This window comes from Gavialis gangeticus, unplaced genomic scaffold (genome assembly GCF_001723915.1).
Source record: "Gavialis gangeticus isolate Ggan-Ray unplaced genomic scaffold, GavGan_comp1, whole genome shotgun sequence".
Lineage (NCBI taxonomy): Eukaryota > Metazoa > Chordata > Crocodylia > Gavialidae > Gavialis > Gavialis gangeticus.
Window position 1 is genome coordinate 102,559,508 of NW_017729025.1, and position 17,980 is coordinate 102,577,487.

General features: G+C 45.3%; 1 protein-coding gene across 1 annotated transcript in view; it reads right to left on the minus strand.

Moving 5' to 3' along the window:
* Positions 1-17,980, minus strand: part of TTC17 (tetratricopeptide repeat domain 17) — a 107,906-nt gene that overhangs the window by 74,303 nt on the left and 15,623 nt on the right. Inside the window, exon 2 of the mRNA XM_019519367.1 lies at positions 2,109-2,198. Within this exon, the coding sequence (XP_019374912.1) occupies positions 2,109-2,198 (90 nt within the window). The remainder of the gene's footprint in view (positions 1-2,108; positions 2,199-17,980) is intronic.

The following is a 17,980-nucleotide window of genomic DNA, read 5'->3' on the forward strand; positions in this document are numbered from 1 at the left end:
TTAGAATCAGGAACAAGAAACATTCCTTTACAATGTGCAGGCTCCTTCTATAGCACCTTGCTGCCCTTCAGGGGAAGGAAGACAAAACAAATGTCGTGGCCTGACCTACCTTCATTGTCATTAAAACCATAAAGTCTTTTAGCAGTTCATCAAGACAAGCATTGCTGAGTCAGGGGAGGAGGTGGGCAGTTAATGTAAGAGTTGATATCAAGAATAATTTCCTCCCACAACGCACTCTCCTGGCCTCATGCAAAGCACTGGCCAATTGGTGAAGTATATTACAGTGATTTTTCTTCTCTCATGAAGTATATCAGGGTATCAACTACTGCTAGAAGCCAATGAACCAATCATCTGATCCAGCAGAGCAGCTCGTCATATCTGGTTCCTGCCCAGACTGGCATAGAGGAAACATTCAGTCACAGAAGTATGGAAGAAGATACTGGTTCTTTTACTTCATACCATAGCTGGAAATAAATGTTTAAAAGACTCCCATGGTCATACAAGATCAAATACAGGAATGTTACTTCAGATTGGCATGTGTACATGATGCTATAATTGCAGGCAAACTTTATTATTCTACTTAGCTTGCAAGTTAGCTGTACAAGACAAATTGTGAGCTGGTGACTTAGAGACTGTTCTTCATTCAAAGAGCTTACAATATGTTATTCCACGCATTTCTAAGATGCTCCTTACCATGCTATCTAGGTTTTAATACATCAGCTTAAAGAGTGCATTAAGACCCCTTTGAGAGGAAGGTCAGCTCTTCTCTCTCACTAACAGAAGTATTTGGGAGGTAAATGTTACTTAATTTGCTTTCCAATGTGCACAGGAAAGGAAATTCCTAAAAAGAACAATGGGAAGAAAGGAGATCTCAGACAGACACATAGTGACAAGTATTGTGAAAATTCATTCATCTTACAAGATCATTCTAAATAGCAGCTAAACCAATTCAGAATGCACCCAAGGCAATGTTTCTGTATAGCTTGTGGAATTCCTTATTCCTGAATGGCCAAAGAGAATTTAAAAGCTTTTTTTTAAAATAAAAGTTAACGTAGGCTCCACGAAAAAAAATGTAGTAACTTAGCTATATTTGAAGCAACGCAACCTGAGCCAATGATAGCTGATAGGTCAGGGGTGGGCAAAATACGGCCTGCGGGTCAGATTCGGCCCGTGAGGCCATTCTGTCCGGCCTGTGGGGCCCCTAAAAAAATTTAGAAAATTAATATTTATCTGTCCGTGGTTCCTGTCAAAAGTGACAGAAACCAAGGGCAGTAGGACTCAGGGGAAGCACGCATCCCCGACGGGCAAGCCCGGAACCAGTGTGGAGCCCAGGCTGGCAGCAGGGCCAGGTTACAAGCTGGTGCTGAGCATGGGGGTGGAAAGCAGCCCCTCGCTTGCCCCGTGGTCAATGCCCCACGCTGTTGCCACTTGCATCCTGTGTAGGGCTACCTGTGCCTCCTCCAGACAGCCCTGTGTGCACTGCGAGTGCCTGCAGTAGGGAGCACCGGCCATGGGGCAGGCAAGGGGCTGCAGGGCTGGGGGGCACCGGGAGTGAGTGGGCGGCAAGCCAGCGGGAGCATGGGGCCCACACCTTTTTCCCGGGGCCAGTGCCGGTGGGGCCCAGAGCAGGGTGGCAGGAACGCAGAGTCCTAGCCGGTCAGGGGCTTTATGGAGCTGGGCCAGCTCCCCGCCTCCCTGCTGGTGCAGCTCAGCCTGGCTCCACAGACCCCTGCCAGCCTGTGCCCTGCTTTGGGCTCCACTGGTGCTGGCTCTGGCACACTGGTCCCAAGACATTGGGACACTGGTCCCAAGATGGTGACCAGGGGGCAGGGCACCTGTCAAGGGGCAGGGCTACCCACGTGGCCCTTGACAGCCTGCTAAAACTGGATAAGCGGCCCTCTGCCCGAAATAATTGCCTACCCCTGTGATAGGTCAAATTTCAGGTACAAACAGTCTCAACTCTGGAAGAATTCCTTATCCTTCCACTGAAAGTGCACTGCAGTATTGGACAAAATCATTCTTGACTCTAAACTACCCATGTAAGTGAGTATAATCAACATACTGCACATATAGAAATTAATTTCTCCTCACAACATTGTACACATTACCTCCAGATCTTTGAGGTAGTTAACTGTAGTTTCTTGTCTCATGAGCATCACTAAATCATGAGGCTGTTTCAAGTTCATTGGTGAATCCACCTGCAAAACAGTACAGAAAACCATCATTTATTAATACTGCGACATTATCCAAACTAAAACAACTTTTAAAAGATCAAAATCAATGACACCCAATAAAAGTTTGGGTCAGTTTTATACAGATCTTCAAGTACCTTCATAATTTTTTATTTACAGACATTTATCAGTATGCTTAATGGGTCCATTATTATTTTGTATTACAGTAGGAATAATCGCTCCTGAAAAGTAGCAGCCATCCTGGATTCAGAGTCTATAATTCCACTGAGGATTTAATTTCAACCCACTCTCTCTTTGTACCATCTAGTAATGATAGTAACAAATGGATGATTACATTCCTCATAATACTCCTTATAGGCTCCTCTAAGGGGTATTTTAGAAGATACTTTAAATCCACAGTGGTCAAACCACGGCTTGCTGGAAGGGTACTTGTGGCTCTCTGGAAATTGGCTAAATTGGAATTTCTCTCTGGAAATTAGCATGCTCCCCACAGGGAAAAGATGGAGTAGCTTGACACTTGTTCAGCGCTCCCCCCACCCTTGACCTTCAGTGGAGGATCAGACGTGGCTCCAAAGGATGGGTAACTCTAGCCACCCCTGCCTTTTATATAATAGTGGCAGTGATTGATTTCAGAGTTCAGAAATGTTAAAGTCCTTAAGTACATATATATCACAAAGAAAAACTAAATATTAACCTCCCCAAACCATCAACTTAATACGTATACCATCCTAGTATCAGTCCTTTTAAAGATTTACTTATACAAAGGTCTGAAGAAAAAACACATAAGTTTTGGGCCATAAAGCAAAGCAAGTTTCAGAGCTAAAGCACACCACAAACTACTGAAGCTGGATCAGAGGTTGTGGCTGACAACCCAATACAAAGGGCTATATTGCAACTGATAAGTTACAGTCCGCTGGGGTGATGCAGTATACCATTATGAGTTAGATGTTGAATTGAACGTAAGGGCTGAAATGGCATGACTCTGGCCTAACACCAAGGTTGGCTCTATTACTCAATGGAGAAAAGCAGTGCCATACAGCCACTCACTTCCTTTTAGTTGGTGTCTCATGCTGTTCTTGTGTCCACACCCTCACACTTTGCATTTAGGAAATACAAGCCCTGGGACTAAAACAGGACACAGCAAAGGTTGTGAACATTATGGATAGGACAGAAACACCAAGGGATGACAAGGTCAAATGGTTATAAACTACTGCAAGACTGTTTCAGGCTGGACATAAGGAAGGATTTCTTTACTGTCCGAGCCCCCGAGGTCTGGAATAGCCTGCCATTGGAGGTGGTTTAAGCACCTACATTGAATGCCTTCAGGAGAAATTTGGATGCTTATCTTGCTGGAATCCTATGACCCCAGCTGACTTCCTGCCCCTCGAGCGGGGGGCTGGACTCCATGATCTTCCAAGGTCCCTTCCAGCCCTAATGTCTATGAAATCTATTAAACAAATAGACTGGGTTTATCTAACTTCAAGCCAGGATACAGAAGCCACATTTCTTGATGTTATAAAAGGCTCCTGAAACAGTTAGTCCTGGAACCTACAAGAGGAAAGGCCATTCTTGACCTAGTTCTGCATAGTACTCAGGATTTGGTGCAAAAGGAAAGTGTTACTGAGTTGCTTGGCACTAGTGACCAAAATGCAATTGAGTCTGACATCCAGGTAGGAAGGGAAACAAGAAAATCTGCACAGTAGCCCATAACTTTAAAGAGAGAGACTACACTAAAATGAGGAAGCTAGTTAGGTGAAATTTTTAAATGGTCCTTAGAGGTGAGGAACTTGTAGACAGCATGGGAATTGTTCAGGAACATCATAATGGATGCACTAGAGCAAATGCATACTGCAAAACAAAAAAAAAGTAGTCAAAAAGGCAGCATGGTTTAATGGCAGAACTGTAGCGGCAACAAGCAGAAAAAAAGACCTCTTTCAAAAAGTGGAAGTCAAATCCTAATGAGGAAAATAAAAAAACTTGTAAACATTGGCAAATCAAATGTAAAACTGTAATAAGTCAACCTAAGAGAGAATTTGATGAAAAACTTGCAAGAGACCTGTCAGTCAGTGTGGCCTTTAGATGATCAGTTGCAAAAGTGGCACTAAAAGATAACAGGGGCATTGCTAAGAAACTAAATGTATTATCTGCATTTCTCTTCACTGTGGAAGATGTTAAGGAAATTCCTTCACTAGATCCATTCCTCTCTAGGGGCAAGTCACTGAAGCTGACCCCAGCTGAGGTGTCATAGGTAAGGTCTCAGAGGGAACAGATAAACTAAATGACAGCAAATCACAAGGACCTGATGGCATTCCCCTTAGGGTGCTGAAGGAGTTCAGATTGGAAATTGCTGAACTCCTAACTCTAATATGCAACCTCTCACTAAAAACAGCCTTGGTACCAATGTGACTCCCATATTTTAAAAAAGGCTCTATAGTAGATGCAGGGAACTATGACCCTAACTTCTGTTCCTAGAAAGCTGGTAGAAATATTACCAAAAAAGATTTTTTTAGCACATGGATGACTATGACTTCCCGGGGAGGAATTAACATGGTTTTGTCAAGGAGAAATTGTGCCTCACTAACCTACTAGAGTTCTCTGAGGGTGTCAATAAAGCAGGTAGATCAGGGCGATCTAGTTGACAAAGTATATTTGGATTTCCAAAAAAGCCTCTGACAAGGTCCCTCATCAGAGGCTCTAAACTAAGTTAGGTTGTCATGAGATTACAAGAAACATCCACTTGTGGATTAGAAATTGGCTCAAAGGTAGGAGGCATAGAGTGAGTATAAATGGTCAAATTTCAGGATGGAATTAAATAAAAAGCAGGATCCCCCAGGGATCTGTGTTGAGACCAGTGCCATTTAATATATTCATAAATGTCTGGAAAAGGGGCGGGTAGCAAAGCAGCCAAATTTGCAGCCACAAAATTATTTGAAGTGTTAAAGACAAAGGTGGACTGTGAGGAACTACAGAAGGATCTGGCATGATTGAGAGAATAGGCAACTAAATGGCAGATGCAATTCAATGTAGATAAGCATGAAGTTATGCACCTGGGCAAAAATAACCCAAACTATACCTAAACTAGGATGGGCTCTACATTAGCTGTTACCACACAGGAAAGAGTTGTTGAGGACAGTTCACTAAAAACATTGGATCAGTGCTCAGCAGCCATCAAAAAGGCAAATAAAATGTTAGGAATTATTAAGAAGGGAATTGTAAACAACATGAAGCATCATTACACCTCTTTATAAATCCATAGTGTACCCACACCTTGAATACTGTGCTCAGTTCTGGTCCCCATGCCTAAAAAAGGATATAGAAGAACAAGAGAAGGTAAAGAGAAGGGCAACAAGGATGATTACTGGTATGGAGGGGCTTCCATATGAGGAGAAACTGAAGAGGCTAGGGCTTATTCAGTTAAATAAGAGATGTTTGAGGGGGAACAGAATAAGCAGCGATCAGTTTTCTCTGTTAAAGAAAAAAAAAAAAAAAAAAAAAATCGCACAATTCTCCGATGTAAAAAAAGTTGCAAATTCTCTGATTAAAAACCAAACAATCTTTCACTCCCCACCCCTGCTGGTCCCCCTCGCTCAACCACAGCCTCCTGTCCCTCCTGATGCCCCTCACTCCCCCAGCCCTGAAAGAGGGGGCCTCCAAATGCCAATGCTATAGGGCCAGGGAACCAGGTCAGTAGCCCTCTGCCCCCCCATCAGTACCTGCTGGGTGCTGCCTGTGGGAGGCAGAGGCAGAAGCAGCTGCTGCTGCACCAGAGCAGAGCACAGAGCCCGGCTTCCCCTCCCCTGTGGGCAGCACAGCCAGAGTGGATCCCACTGGGGAGGAGTGCGGGGATGGGCGTGAGTTGGCCATTGTGGGCTCAGGCTCCCCACCCTGCTGCCCTCCCCCTGGGGCCTTTGTGGCTCAGCAGGCAGGATCTGGCGTGGCAGGGCGGAGTGGGGGGTACAAGCTTAATGCTGCTACCGTGAGCCAAGTGCCATGGCGAGGTGCCCCCTGCCCGTCCGGCAGCAATGGGGGTGGTGGTATGGGGTCATGCCTTCCACTGATGCTGGGTGGGCAGGGGTGCTTCACCATGATGGCACAGGGCTCTCAGCAATGGCATTGAGCTTCCGTCCTGCTGTCCTACCGTGCCGCTGAGGCACCAAGGGGAGAGCAGCAGGCTGGGGAGCCGAAGCCCACATCCACCAGCCCGCCTGTCCCAAGCACAAGTCTGGAGGGCACAAACCCCTCCAGGACTGCATGCAGTGGCAGGGACCCATCCCTTCCCCTCCCCCACTGTCCCCTGGAGGAGTTGCCTGCAGCTCCATCCCACTCCCCACCCAGGCCCTGCAGTCGCATATTCCAGCCCTGGGCCCCAAGCCCCATGCACTACCTCAGCTGGCCAGCAGCCCCAGCCCAACTCCTTCACTGTGGGGGCCTCAATTCCCAGCCTTATGTATGCAAGTGGCTACCCATTCCATTATAATGTCCTGTTTTCACTTATTTGTAACTTTATCGAACATTTAGAGGTTGAATTAATCCATTTAGTTAATAAGAGTCTGGCTAGCTGGAAAGTGCATCTATCAGACTAGTGATCCCTAGTTTATAATACCCAGAAAAGGTGCCTTCTAATATCTCCATTGAAAATTTATCCAGTTTTGCCAAATTACAAGCTACACAGGGGAAAAAACTGTTATCTGCACATGTGATTGAATGTGCTGAACTTTTGCTCCTTCATTTTCTCTGCTTCCTGACTTCATTGCCAATGCCTCCAGGGGCCACTACATCTGCTGCATCATCTTTAAGCTCTCTCTTCTGCGTGGTGTCAGATATCAGATATTAGTAAAACACTTGGAACAGGTTACCCAGAGAGGTGGTGGAAGCTCCATTTTTGGTGGTTTTCAAAACTAGCTAGACAAAGCTTTGGCTGAGATGATTTATTTGGGGATGGTCCTGCTTTGAGCAGGACCATGCCCCTGGACTAGATGACCTCCTGAAGTCTCTTCCAACCCTAATTTTCTATGATTCTATATCAGCTTCCAAATCTATGAGCCATTGCCTGGTATTATCGCTCAATATGCAGATTCCATATGCCTTGTCTAGGCATTTGTAAAGACTGCAGCTTTCGATTAAGTGCTCAACTGTTTGTTGGAGACCACATTTACACATGAGGGTTTCCAAGATGTTCATCTTGGAAAGTGTTGTTCTGAAGCACCGAAAGCCAGATCTCAGCCTGTTCAACTTGACCCTTGCATCTCTGCAAAGGTCATGCCCAATGGAGGACTGGCTTGGTGTTGGTATGAAACATTGCAGGAACAGGCCTGACCTCTCTCAGAGGTCGGCCCACTCCGGGTCCGGTTCGGCATCCCCAATGTCTTCTATGAGCTTGCGAACTTCATGCATAAGTGGTCTGCAACATGCATGCATGCATATGTCAACTTCTGGACCATACAGCATCATGGTATTCTGCTGGGGCATATACGAGTGCAGCGGTTCCAAGCAATTTGAAGTTAGTGCTAGGTGTGCACTGATAAAGATTTTCTTAGCTGATACCAATAGCCACTGATTAAACAACCATGAGCTGAAGCTGATTCAATAACTAATATTCAGCAATAGTGCAAGGCATTTTAAACTACTGACTTAAACTTTTTTTTGGTTTTGAATTTATCTCACACACACATAGATGGACAGGTTTTTTTGCACTCCTGCTTCTAGAAACATTTTGTAGCAAAATAAAAACAAACACATATTAACTTTAAAACTTTTACTTTTAAAATGGTAGTTTGCAGTATAAACTTTATACACTTATATAACGATTAAGTTGATGGCAAAGTCATTATAAAGCTCAATATTCTATTTGTTTTACAAAAATCAGCCAAGCAAAGCCAGAAAAGAAACGCATAATCACAACAATTTTGGTTTCAAAATAAACCCACAAGAACTGCAGATCAAGATGTAAAAACTACAAAACAAAAAATAGTTAGGTAGTTTGTAGTAGTAGAAGCCATTGTAATAATAACTACACAGTATTGGTAGGTTAAAAAAAAAAAAAGACATCCATAGCTTCTTCACTGCTTACTCAACTTTAGCATAGAAAGTGGGTTAGTGGATGGTTTTTCTTGACAAAAAGCAACATTTCTACTTTTTTGCACATCAGTCAGTTCTTCTCATCCACAACATGTGAAGTTGCACTATGTAAATTATACGTAGCCAAATAACTATAGGTACCCATAGACTTAGTTCATCCAGAATTGATGGATTTCATCTTTTTTGAAACTGCTGCAAGTTTTAGCACATGTACGCTATAAACATACTTTTAAGCAGCATTTTTGTACCTCCTTATATATAGTAGACATTTTTAAAATTTCATTTTCGTGTCCCTTCCAAATTTCTGTGAGCAGTTTATTGCTTCATGTAATGATAGTTGCTTTGGCGCAGTGCTTTCCTGCCCTGCTTCCTTCTTTTCTGCAGCCATCTTTAGGAAATTGTTGTATTCTGTAGCATACAGCATCTTGAGGTACACAGAGCATCTTAAGTTTGTTGTGTTAAAATCTTTATTGGTATTGCTTCCATGTGAAATATTTGCAGCACATACTTTGCAATCAGCTGTTCTGTTGTTCTTTTCAGACATGAATTCCATATCGTGCTCTTCTGAGACATATTTATAGATGATAGAGATTGCACAGTGCACAACACAGCAAAAATATTCTCGTCTCACGGTTTAAGCATCACAGCAATCTATGTGCCAGAAAGCGTAATTATCAGTAAACATTATCAGCTACAATGACCAAAAAAAGCTGATAAAGTAATGTCTCCTTTCATCAGCGCTGATTCAATAGCCTACTCATGTATCGGTGCACCTCAGTTGGCATCTGATGTTGTACTGGCTACATATCTTAAGTCAGCTACCCGTACAGACTTTACTGCTGACCTTCTGAATGTGATGTTTATAGGTGAGGGAACAGTCTATTGCAACTCCCAAGTAGGACTGCTCAAAGATCAAGACTGAAATCTAAACTTTTCCCATTTTGATCTTTAAATAATCACACCAAACTAAGTCTCCAGTGATGATACAGGAAGAATGAATGCTGCCAATTATTCTAATGTAGCCTATCAAAATAAGTTTGGTTACTACTTGTCCCAGGGTCTAGACAAAGAGCTCAGGTCTAGGTTCTTCTGTTGATTTTGCTTTACAAGTCTCAGTAAGGCCTATAAACCTAGGATGAAGGTGAGTACTTGCCCTGCCCCTTTCCCAAGATTTAATTTTATAGGGAAGACACACAAGAATACTTATGACTAAGTGGGACACATTCAAATGCCAGGTAGACATGCACACATGGGGCAACAAGATGTCAAAAACAGGTGCTTGGTTGTACTGCCTCTGGAGTGGGGTATTCAGACAGACATTACTTACTTCCCACTATATTACACACATACATACCCTTTCACCAGCTAATCCACAGAGCTTCAATTCTCAACTGGCTGCCATTAGATCCTTTTAAGGGTGCTACAGGGTGCCAGAGAATACCAGCACTATTAGGTAACAGAACACCTACACATAAGTCACAAGATAAACCCAGAGATTTCAAGTAGGAACCATAATGTAAAAAATTTCTAGCTTTTAACTACCATATTTACTCAAATATAAGATGATCCTGATTATGAGACAACCACCCAATAATTAGATTCTACTTATGGAAAATTTATAAATTAATTAAAATTTTCCAGGTATAGAATCAAATTATTGGAGTTTGCCTTGAATTTCTCCCCTTCCCAAGGAAAACAAATCTGGGGTTCCCTTGCCCTCAACTGCCTCCCCCCTTCCAACTTCTCCCAGCAACCCCTCCCCATCCTTCCTCTGCTTACTGTCAGACGCTGCTCTCCCTGAGCACATGGAAGTAAGGGGCAAATATGGAAACAATGGCTTTGAAATAAACATGCCTGCATTAAATTATACGTAGCCAAATAACTATGGGTACCCACAGACTTAGTTCATCCAGAATTGATGGATTTCATCTTTTTTGAAACTGCTGCAAGTTTTAGCACATGTACGCTATATAAACATACTTTTAAGCAGCATTTTTGTACCTCCTTATATATAGTAAACTTTTTTAAAATTTCATTTTCATTTCTCAAGCCAAACTAGCCAAATCAGTTCCATGTTCTATCAAATGAGCAGAATTCAATCGTGCAAGTGTGTGTAGCACTATCACCAACAAGTGCCCTCCTTCCCAGACTCTTCAGCCTGGGGCTTCAGATACTCCCAAATCCATGGCAGGCATCCTACATACAAGCCCCAAGCCTGGAGGTCTTCAAAATCAGATGTCCTTGAGTCTTGTTTGCCCTTAGGTCAAAGGAGCAAGCTTGGGCGAAATCTCCCATTTCCATAAGACAGGTGTGTAGCTGAGATGCTCCCATTGGGAGGTTATAGCACACTCTCATAAGGTGTCCTGTTCATAATGCATTGGACAGGTCTCTACCCTCTACTATTCAATGCCACTCAAAGTGATCTTGGCTTAGGGAACAGACCAGTGCAGCAAACTGAATTTTATTAGTAGATGTTTAGGATTGTGAATCCAAAAAGATGACAAAGCCAGTAGGGAAATACAAATCGCCCGAGCGAGAGACTAACTTTAGAGGGATAGAGGCGAAGAGAGGAATGCAACTAGGTTGCAGAAAATACAACATTAGCTAACTAAGCCCAGGGGTGAGGGGAGGGGGCTTGCGACGCTGAGAGAGAAAGAAGATAGATGCACACAAACCCGTACAATGGTCTGCAATGGTGGAGGAAGTAGGTTGAAGAAAGTGTCTCAGTCCATATAGAGTCTCATCATGGGGGTCCTCTTTGGGTGGAACAGGGTGGTCCATTGCTGAAGAACCCTCTCAAAGCAAAGTCCATCTGGTGCAGAGGCGGGTTCAGGTGGTCCCCTCTGGCGGCAGTCCATCTGGTGGGGTTGGAGTACAGGCGGTGGCCCGTGATGTGCGCCATGTAGATGTCGTGGGACCAGCGGATGGTGTTGGACACCACGAGGCAGCGCATCAACTTGGCGTAGCGGCAGGAGACGTGGTAGGCATGCAGGACGCTCTCATTGCTGGGGTCCTTGGCTCCGAGCATTCTCACGATAAGCACGTCGACCATCATATCGTAGCCGTAGCCACTCAGGTTGTCAGCCAGCGGGGTGTACTTCTTCCCCTTGTGAGCCTGGGTGTCAGTGAAGGCTTGGCGCCAGTTCTTGAAGGGGATGGTCACATCCATGATCATGACCTTCTTGGTCTCTTCGTTGGTGATCACAATGTTGGGTCGCATCTGGCTCTTGCAGCCCAGGACAGTGCGGTTCACAGAGATCTCCCCTCTGCGGCCAGGATGGCCCTCACCAGGCGGTCCTGGACAGCATTGTGGCAGAGCTGCCAGGCTCTGGTGTGCGGCCTGCAGCTGCACAGCATGTGGGGGAGGGTCTCTACCACACAGCCACACTGTTGGCACTTCTCATCCCAGTGGCCAAAGTGGACAGCCCCATTCAGAGGCAGGCAGTTGAGGCAGGCGCGGTGGAGGAAGCGCCAGTCTGCAAAGCGCGTGAAGCTTCCGCTGGGCATGAAGCGGTTGCTAGAGTCCCGCTTTGAGGCGACGAAGACCTTGTCCTGGTCAGGTCTGGCCCTCAGGTCACCGGCGTATTTGTTTTGGACAGCATCCTTCAGGAACTGCTCGAGGAAGGTCCTTGTGCAGGGCATCATGATGATGCAGTCAGCATACGGGGCTGGTTGCACTTGATCTTAGCCCACAAGAGGCTGAGAACTATGCACAATATTAATCTAGAGCCACAAGGCTCTGGATTTAATCACACTGTTCACTGGGCTGGGCCCCAGCAGAATCAGCAGCATTTCAAGCTGTGGGGACCCCACAGCTCAGTATGTGTGTGAACAACTACTATCGCCACAAAGGATCCATGTACTAATTAGCCCTCCACTCATGACTGAAACCAGGTGTTCTTGTCACGAGTCCTGGGATCCTCCAGAAGTTTCGATGCAGATGAGGTGCAGGGTAACCTGGCCTAGCTCGTCACAGAAGGCGGGGCCATGCTAATCCTATGCAAAAGGCTAAGAGAAGGGGCAACAGAGGGATTTTGGCAGCAAGCAGAAGTCTTCATCTCCACTTGCAGTGGTTTGTCTAGCAACAGAGGAGAAGCACATTCCACTGGCGGAAGGGGCCAAGCCAAGCATCCCAAAGGTTGGAAGGATTGAGACAACTGCCACCAAGAGGAAGCAATAGGTGGTGGTGGCAGTGGCGGCTGTGGTTGGAGACTCTTCTGCAAGGGACAGAGCCATGCATCTGCGAGCCTGACCTGTTGTTTCAGAAGGTCTGCTGCTTGCCCAGATCCGAGATGTCACAGTAAGATTACTCAGACTCATCCAGCCCTCTGACTATTACCTGCTGCTCATGCATGCGAGCACCAATGATATTGCCAGGGGCGATCCTGAGCAGATCAAGAGTGACTACAGGGTTCTGGGTGTAGGGGACGGGGCTCAGGTGGTGTTCTCCTCAATCCTTCCAGTCATGTGGAAGGGCTCAGGCAGGAGTGGATGCATCCTGCAGATCAATGCATGGTTGCACAGATGGTGTCACCAGCAGGACTCTGGCTTCTTCAGCCATAGGATGTTTTTCCAAGATTGCTAGGAAGAGACAGGCTCCACCTGTTGAAGAGAGGGAAGAGCATCTTTGCACATAGGCTTACTAGCCTGGTGAGGAGGGCTTTAAAAGAAGTTCAACAGGGGATGAAGACCAAAGCCCTGAGGGGAGTGGGGAAGCAAGTGATCTGGAGGAAGCACAAGCAGGAGGGGGCAACAGGAGAGGCTGTTTCACTCTTCCTGAGAAAGCAGGAAAACTGGCTAGTTACCTCAGATGTCTGTACACAAACGCATGGAGCCTGGGAAACAAGTTGGAAGAACTGGAAATCCTTGTACAGTCACAGAACTATGATGTGATTGGAATAACAGAGACGTGCTGGGAGCTCACATGACTGGAGAGTACTGTCATGGATGGGTACAAACTGTTCAGGAAAGACAGGCAGGGGAGAAAAGAAGGAGGAGTTGCACTTTATGTAAAAAAGCTGCATGACTGCACAGAGCTCCAGTTTGAAACTGGAGAGGCCTGCTGAAAGTCTCTGGGTTGGGGTCAGTGGGGAGAGCACCAAGGGTGACGTCGTGGTGGCTGTGTGCTATAGACTGGTAGATCAGGTGAATGAGGTGGATAAGACTTTCTTCAAACAGCTAGCGGAAGTTTCCTGATCACAGGCCCTGGCTCTCACGGAGAACTTCAATCACCCTGACATCTGCTGGGAAGGCAATACAGCAGTGCAAAAGCAATCCAGGAAGTTTTTGGAGAGTGTTGGGGACAAATCCCTGATGCAGGTGTTGGAGACACTAACTGGGGGCTATGCTCTTCTTGACCTGCTGCTCACAAACAGGGAAGAATTGATGGGGAACATAGTTGTGGATGGCAACTTGGGTAGCAACAACCACAAAATGACTGAGTTCAGGAGCCTGAGGAAAGGAAGGAAGGAAAGCAGCAGAGTACGGACTCTGGACTTTAGAAAAGCAGACTTGGATCCACTCAGGGAACTGATGGGCAGGATCCCCTGGGAGGCAAGTCTAAGGGGGAGGGGAGTCCAGGAGAACCGGCTCTACTGTAAAGAAACCTTACTGAGGGCACAGGAGTGAACCATCCTAAGGTTTAGGAAGACTAGCAAGTATGGCAGAAGACCAGTTTGGCTTAGCAGGGAAATCCTCAGTGAATTAAAATACAAAAAAGAAACTGTTAAAGTTTCCATTTCTTGTAAAACAATCAGGGAGGAGCATATGTTTGGGAATGCAGGGATGAAATAAGGAAGGCGAAATCACAACTGGAGTTGCAGCTAGCAAGAGTCATGAAGGGTAACAAGAAAGGTTTCTACAAACGTCACCAACAAGAGGAAGATCAGGGAAAGCGTGGATCCTTTTCTGAGTGGGAGAGGTAACTTAGTGACAGATGATGCGGAAAAGTACTAGATGCCTTTTTTACATCAGTCTTCATGGACAGGGTCAGCTCCCAGACTATCGCACCTGACAGCACAATTTGGGAGGAGGTGAACAGTGAGGTAAACAGTTGATAGTGGTGAAAGAACAGGTTAGAAAAGCTGGATGTGAACAAATCCATGGGGTTGGATGTGATGCACCCAAATATGCTGAGGAAGTTGGCAGATATGACTGCACAGCTGATGGTCATGATCTTTGAAAACTCATGGTGGTCAGGAGACATCCTGAATACCTGGAAAAGGACAAATATAGTGCTCATCTTTAAAAGAAAAGAAGGAGGATCCAGAGAACTGCAGACTCACTTCAGTCCCTGGAAAAATCATGGAGCAGGTCCTCAAGGAAACCATTTCTAAGCACCTGGAGGAGAAGAAGGTGATTAGGAACAGCATGGATTCACCCATGGCAAGTCCTGCCTGACCAACCTGACTGCCTTCTCTGATGAGACTGGCTCTGTGGGTGCAAGGGAAGCAGTAGACATGATATACCTTGACTTTAGCGAGGCTTTTGATACAGTCTTTCACAACATTCTTTCAAACAAGCTAAGAAAGTATGAGTTGGATGAATGGATTATAAGGTGGATAGAGACCTGGCTGGATCATTCGGCTCAAAGGGTAGTAATCAATGGCTCTATAGTTCTAGTTGGCAGCTGGTATCAAGTGGAATGCCCTAGGGTTTGGTGATCCTTGGACAGGCTTCATTCAATATCTTCATCAATAACTTGGAAGATGGCATAGAGCGCATCCTCAGCAAGTTTGCAGATGACACCAAGCTCAGGGGAGTAGTAGATATGCTGGAGGGTATGGTTAGGATTCAGAGAGACCTGGACAAATTGGAGGATTGGCCCAAAATAAATCTCATGAGGTTCAATAAGTGCAAAGTCCTGCACTTAGGATGGAACAATCCCATGCACTAGTACAGGCTGGGGAATGACTGGCTGGGCAGCAGCTCTGCAGAAAAAGATCTGGGGGTTACAGTGAACAATAAGCTGAATACGAGCTAACAACATGCCCTCGTTTTGAAGAAGGCTAATGCCATAGTGGGCTGCATCAGCAGAAATATTGCCAGCAGATCGAGGGAAGGGATTATTCCCCTCTGTTTGACACTGCTGAGGTCATATCTGGAGTACTGTGTCCAGTTTTGCCCCCCACCCGGACATGTTGGAGAGATTCCAGCAAAGCACAACAAAAATTGTTTGGGGGGCTGGGGCACATGACTTCTGAAGAGAGGCCAGGAGAACTGGGCTTATATAGTCTGGAGAAAAGAAGACCGAGGAGGGATTTAACAGCAGCCTTCAACTACCTGTAGGATGGCTCCAAAGAGGATGGAGCTGGACTGTGCTCTCAGTGGTGGCAGATGACAGAATAAGGAACAATGCTCTCAGGTTTTAGCAAGAGAGGTTAAGGTTAGAATTAGGAAAAACTCTCTCACTAGGTTAGTAAAGCACTGGAATAGGTTACCCAGAGAGGTTGTGGAATTGCCAACTCTGAAGGTTTTTAAGACCAGGCTAGACAAAGCCTTTGCTAGGATAATCTAGTTAGGGACGGTCCTGCTTTGAGCAGGGGGTTGGACTAGATGACCTCCTGAGGTCTTTTCCAACCCTAGTTTTCTATGATTCCGGGTGAATTGTTTGGGGCCCTGTTTGGTGGTTTGCCAGGCTGGTGGAGAAACAGGAATAATTGGACATGAGAAAGAAAGGCACAACTCAGCTGAGGTTGTAAAGAGGAAGTCAACATGTATTTGATGCAGCTTGAAAAAGAGTTGGTACTGAGGGCACTGAGCACAATGGGCACGGCCATATATCTTATTCAGAGGGCCTACACTAACCTATCCTCGTGGTAGGTTCCCTTGGTTTGTTTGCCCAATGTGGACCATGTGTTTTATAGCGATGCTCCATGTTGGCTGCATTTAATCAACTTTATAGCTGGTTTTCATTACTGAGCACATGGTGCTTTTGGCAGTTTAATGATAGATGATGTATTTAATGAGATTTCCTTCTCATAGATGTTAGGGACTGGAAAGGAAAGATCTTTGTGCTAGCCCCCATGCACTTGGGCAGGAAAGACTGCTGTAGTCAGATGACCCCAGCAAGGTGGGCATCAAGATGCTTTTAAATATGTGAATATAAGATGAGGAGCTATTTTCCCTATGCTGATTGGATTTGCATGTGGGTCTCGTCTGTGGGCCTGATCCAGCCTGGAGATCAGCCCCATGCCTCTCATCCAGGGGCCAGATGAGTTTGACACCCCTGCCACAGAGGATAAAGCAACTAATAATGCCAGTTAACTGTTCCTCCTTTACCTCAAGTGAATAAGTTCAGCTGTCATGGATTTAGAGGTCCTCAGTTCACTCCTTTACAATAACCAACGTGGTGATAAGGGCCAGTATCCATTACAGAATAGAAAAGGTTCAGAAATGAGATGCAAATCTGGTTTGACTGTTATACAGACTAGGCATATGTTCACCCACTACATTATCCTCACAGGTTCCACGGAAAATCACTACTAATTAAGCTGCTGTGCTTTAACAATTTCACTGTAGGAACTGGAGTGTGCAAGTGAAGGGCACGGGGGGGGGGGCAAAGATGGAAAGGATTCTACTAACAAAGTAACAAAAACTGACTTCAACTATGCTCTACCCTTGGCTTTGTCAGAGACTGCTCATGTGAAGTTAGCAAGTCACGGAACAAGAGTGCAGTGCTAGCTGTTAACCTTTTTCTGTGACAACTTGAGATACCTGGGGCCTGATTTTCTGCAACACTGCACGCTCGTCACCATACAAAAACTGGGAAGTCCCAGCCTGTCATGCACTGAGAACCTGACATGCATTGCTTCAGAAATCATCTACACTAGACAGCTTCTGCTTTGATTGTTGTGCTGCATTTAAAATTATAACTGAGTGTCACTTCTGGAAAAAACAGTAGTGGGTAAGTAAGTTTTTTTAAAAAAAGTTAGATAATACCTATAAATCCCTATCAACTGTTTCTAGTCTTAGTAACGAATACACCATAATAGAATGCTAATTAACATGCACCTTAAAGTTAATTCTAGTACCCATTGTAGTATATGAGGCTGTAATAATTAAGTAGAATATTCCTGCAGACAGAAGACAGATAGTTTTCTAGCTCAGAATGACCTGAGTCTCTTTCCTTTCTCTACCCCTAGAGGGAAAAGCCAAGCAGAAAAGTTCTTGAACTTGTTCATATGGCCATCTCAGCCCACCAGGGAACTCCATATAGCAGCGGTTCCCAACGCTGGGTTATGACCCAAATGAGGGCCACATAGGCAATGCTGGCAGTGTCACACACAAGATGAGCCATGCTGTGTGCCAGGAGCTCCTCCACCCCCGGGCCTGCCACCCTCAGTTCCCAGCAGCGGGTTGCAGAAAAAAAAGTTTGGGAACCACTGCCATAAAGCCTTGTAATAGATATCCCATTTCCAACTCTCCACCTCCATCAACAGACTGTTTACATAAAACTAGGTGTTTGTTGGATTTCTGGGGAAAACACTGCAAATGCTTTATGACCCTTCCATACACTCACTCACTCAAATCAATACAGCCAACATCACTTCTTTTTAAGACTAGTGTAGAGCCTGAATTAAGCAAGCTGTAACAGATGCATTTTTTGAGTAAACTTTTTGAAACTAAACTTAATATTTGACCTATGACAAGTCTGATCTATGCAAACCTTGCAGTTTTTTTTCTTTTGGGGGGGGGGGGGGGGGGGGGGG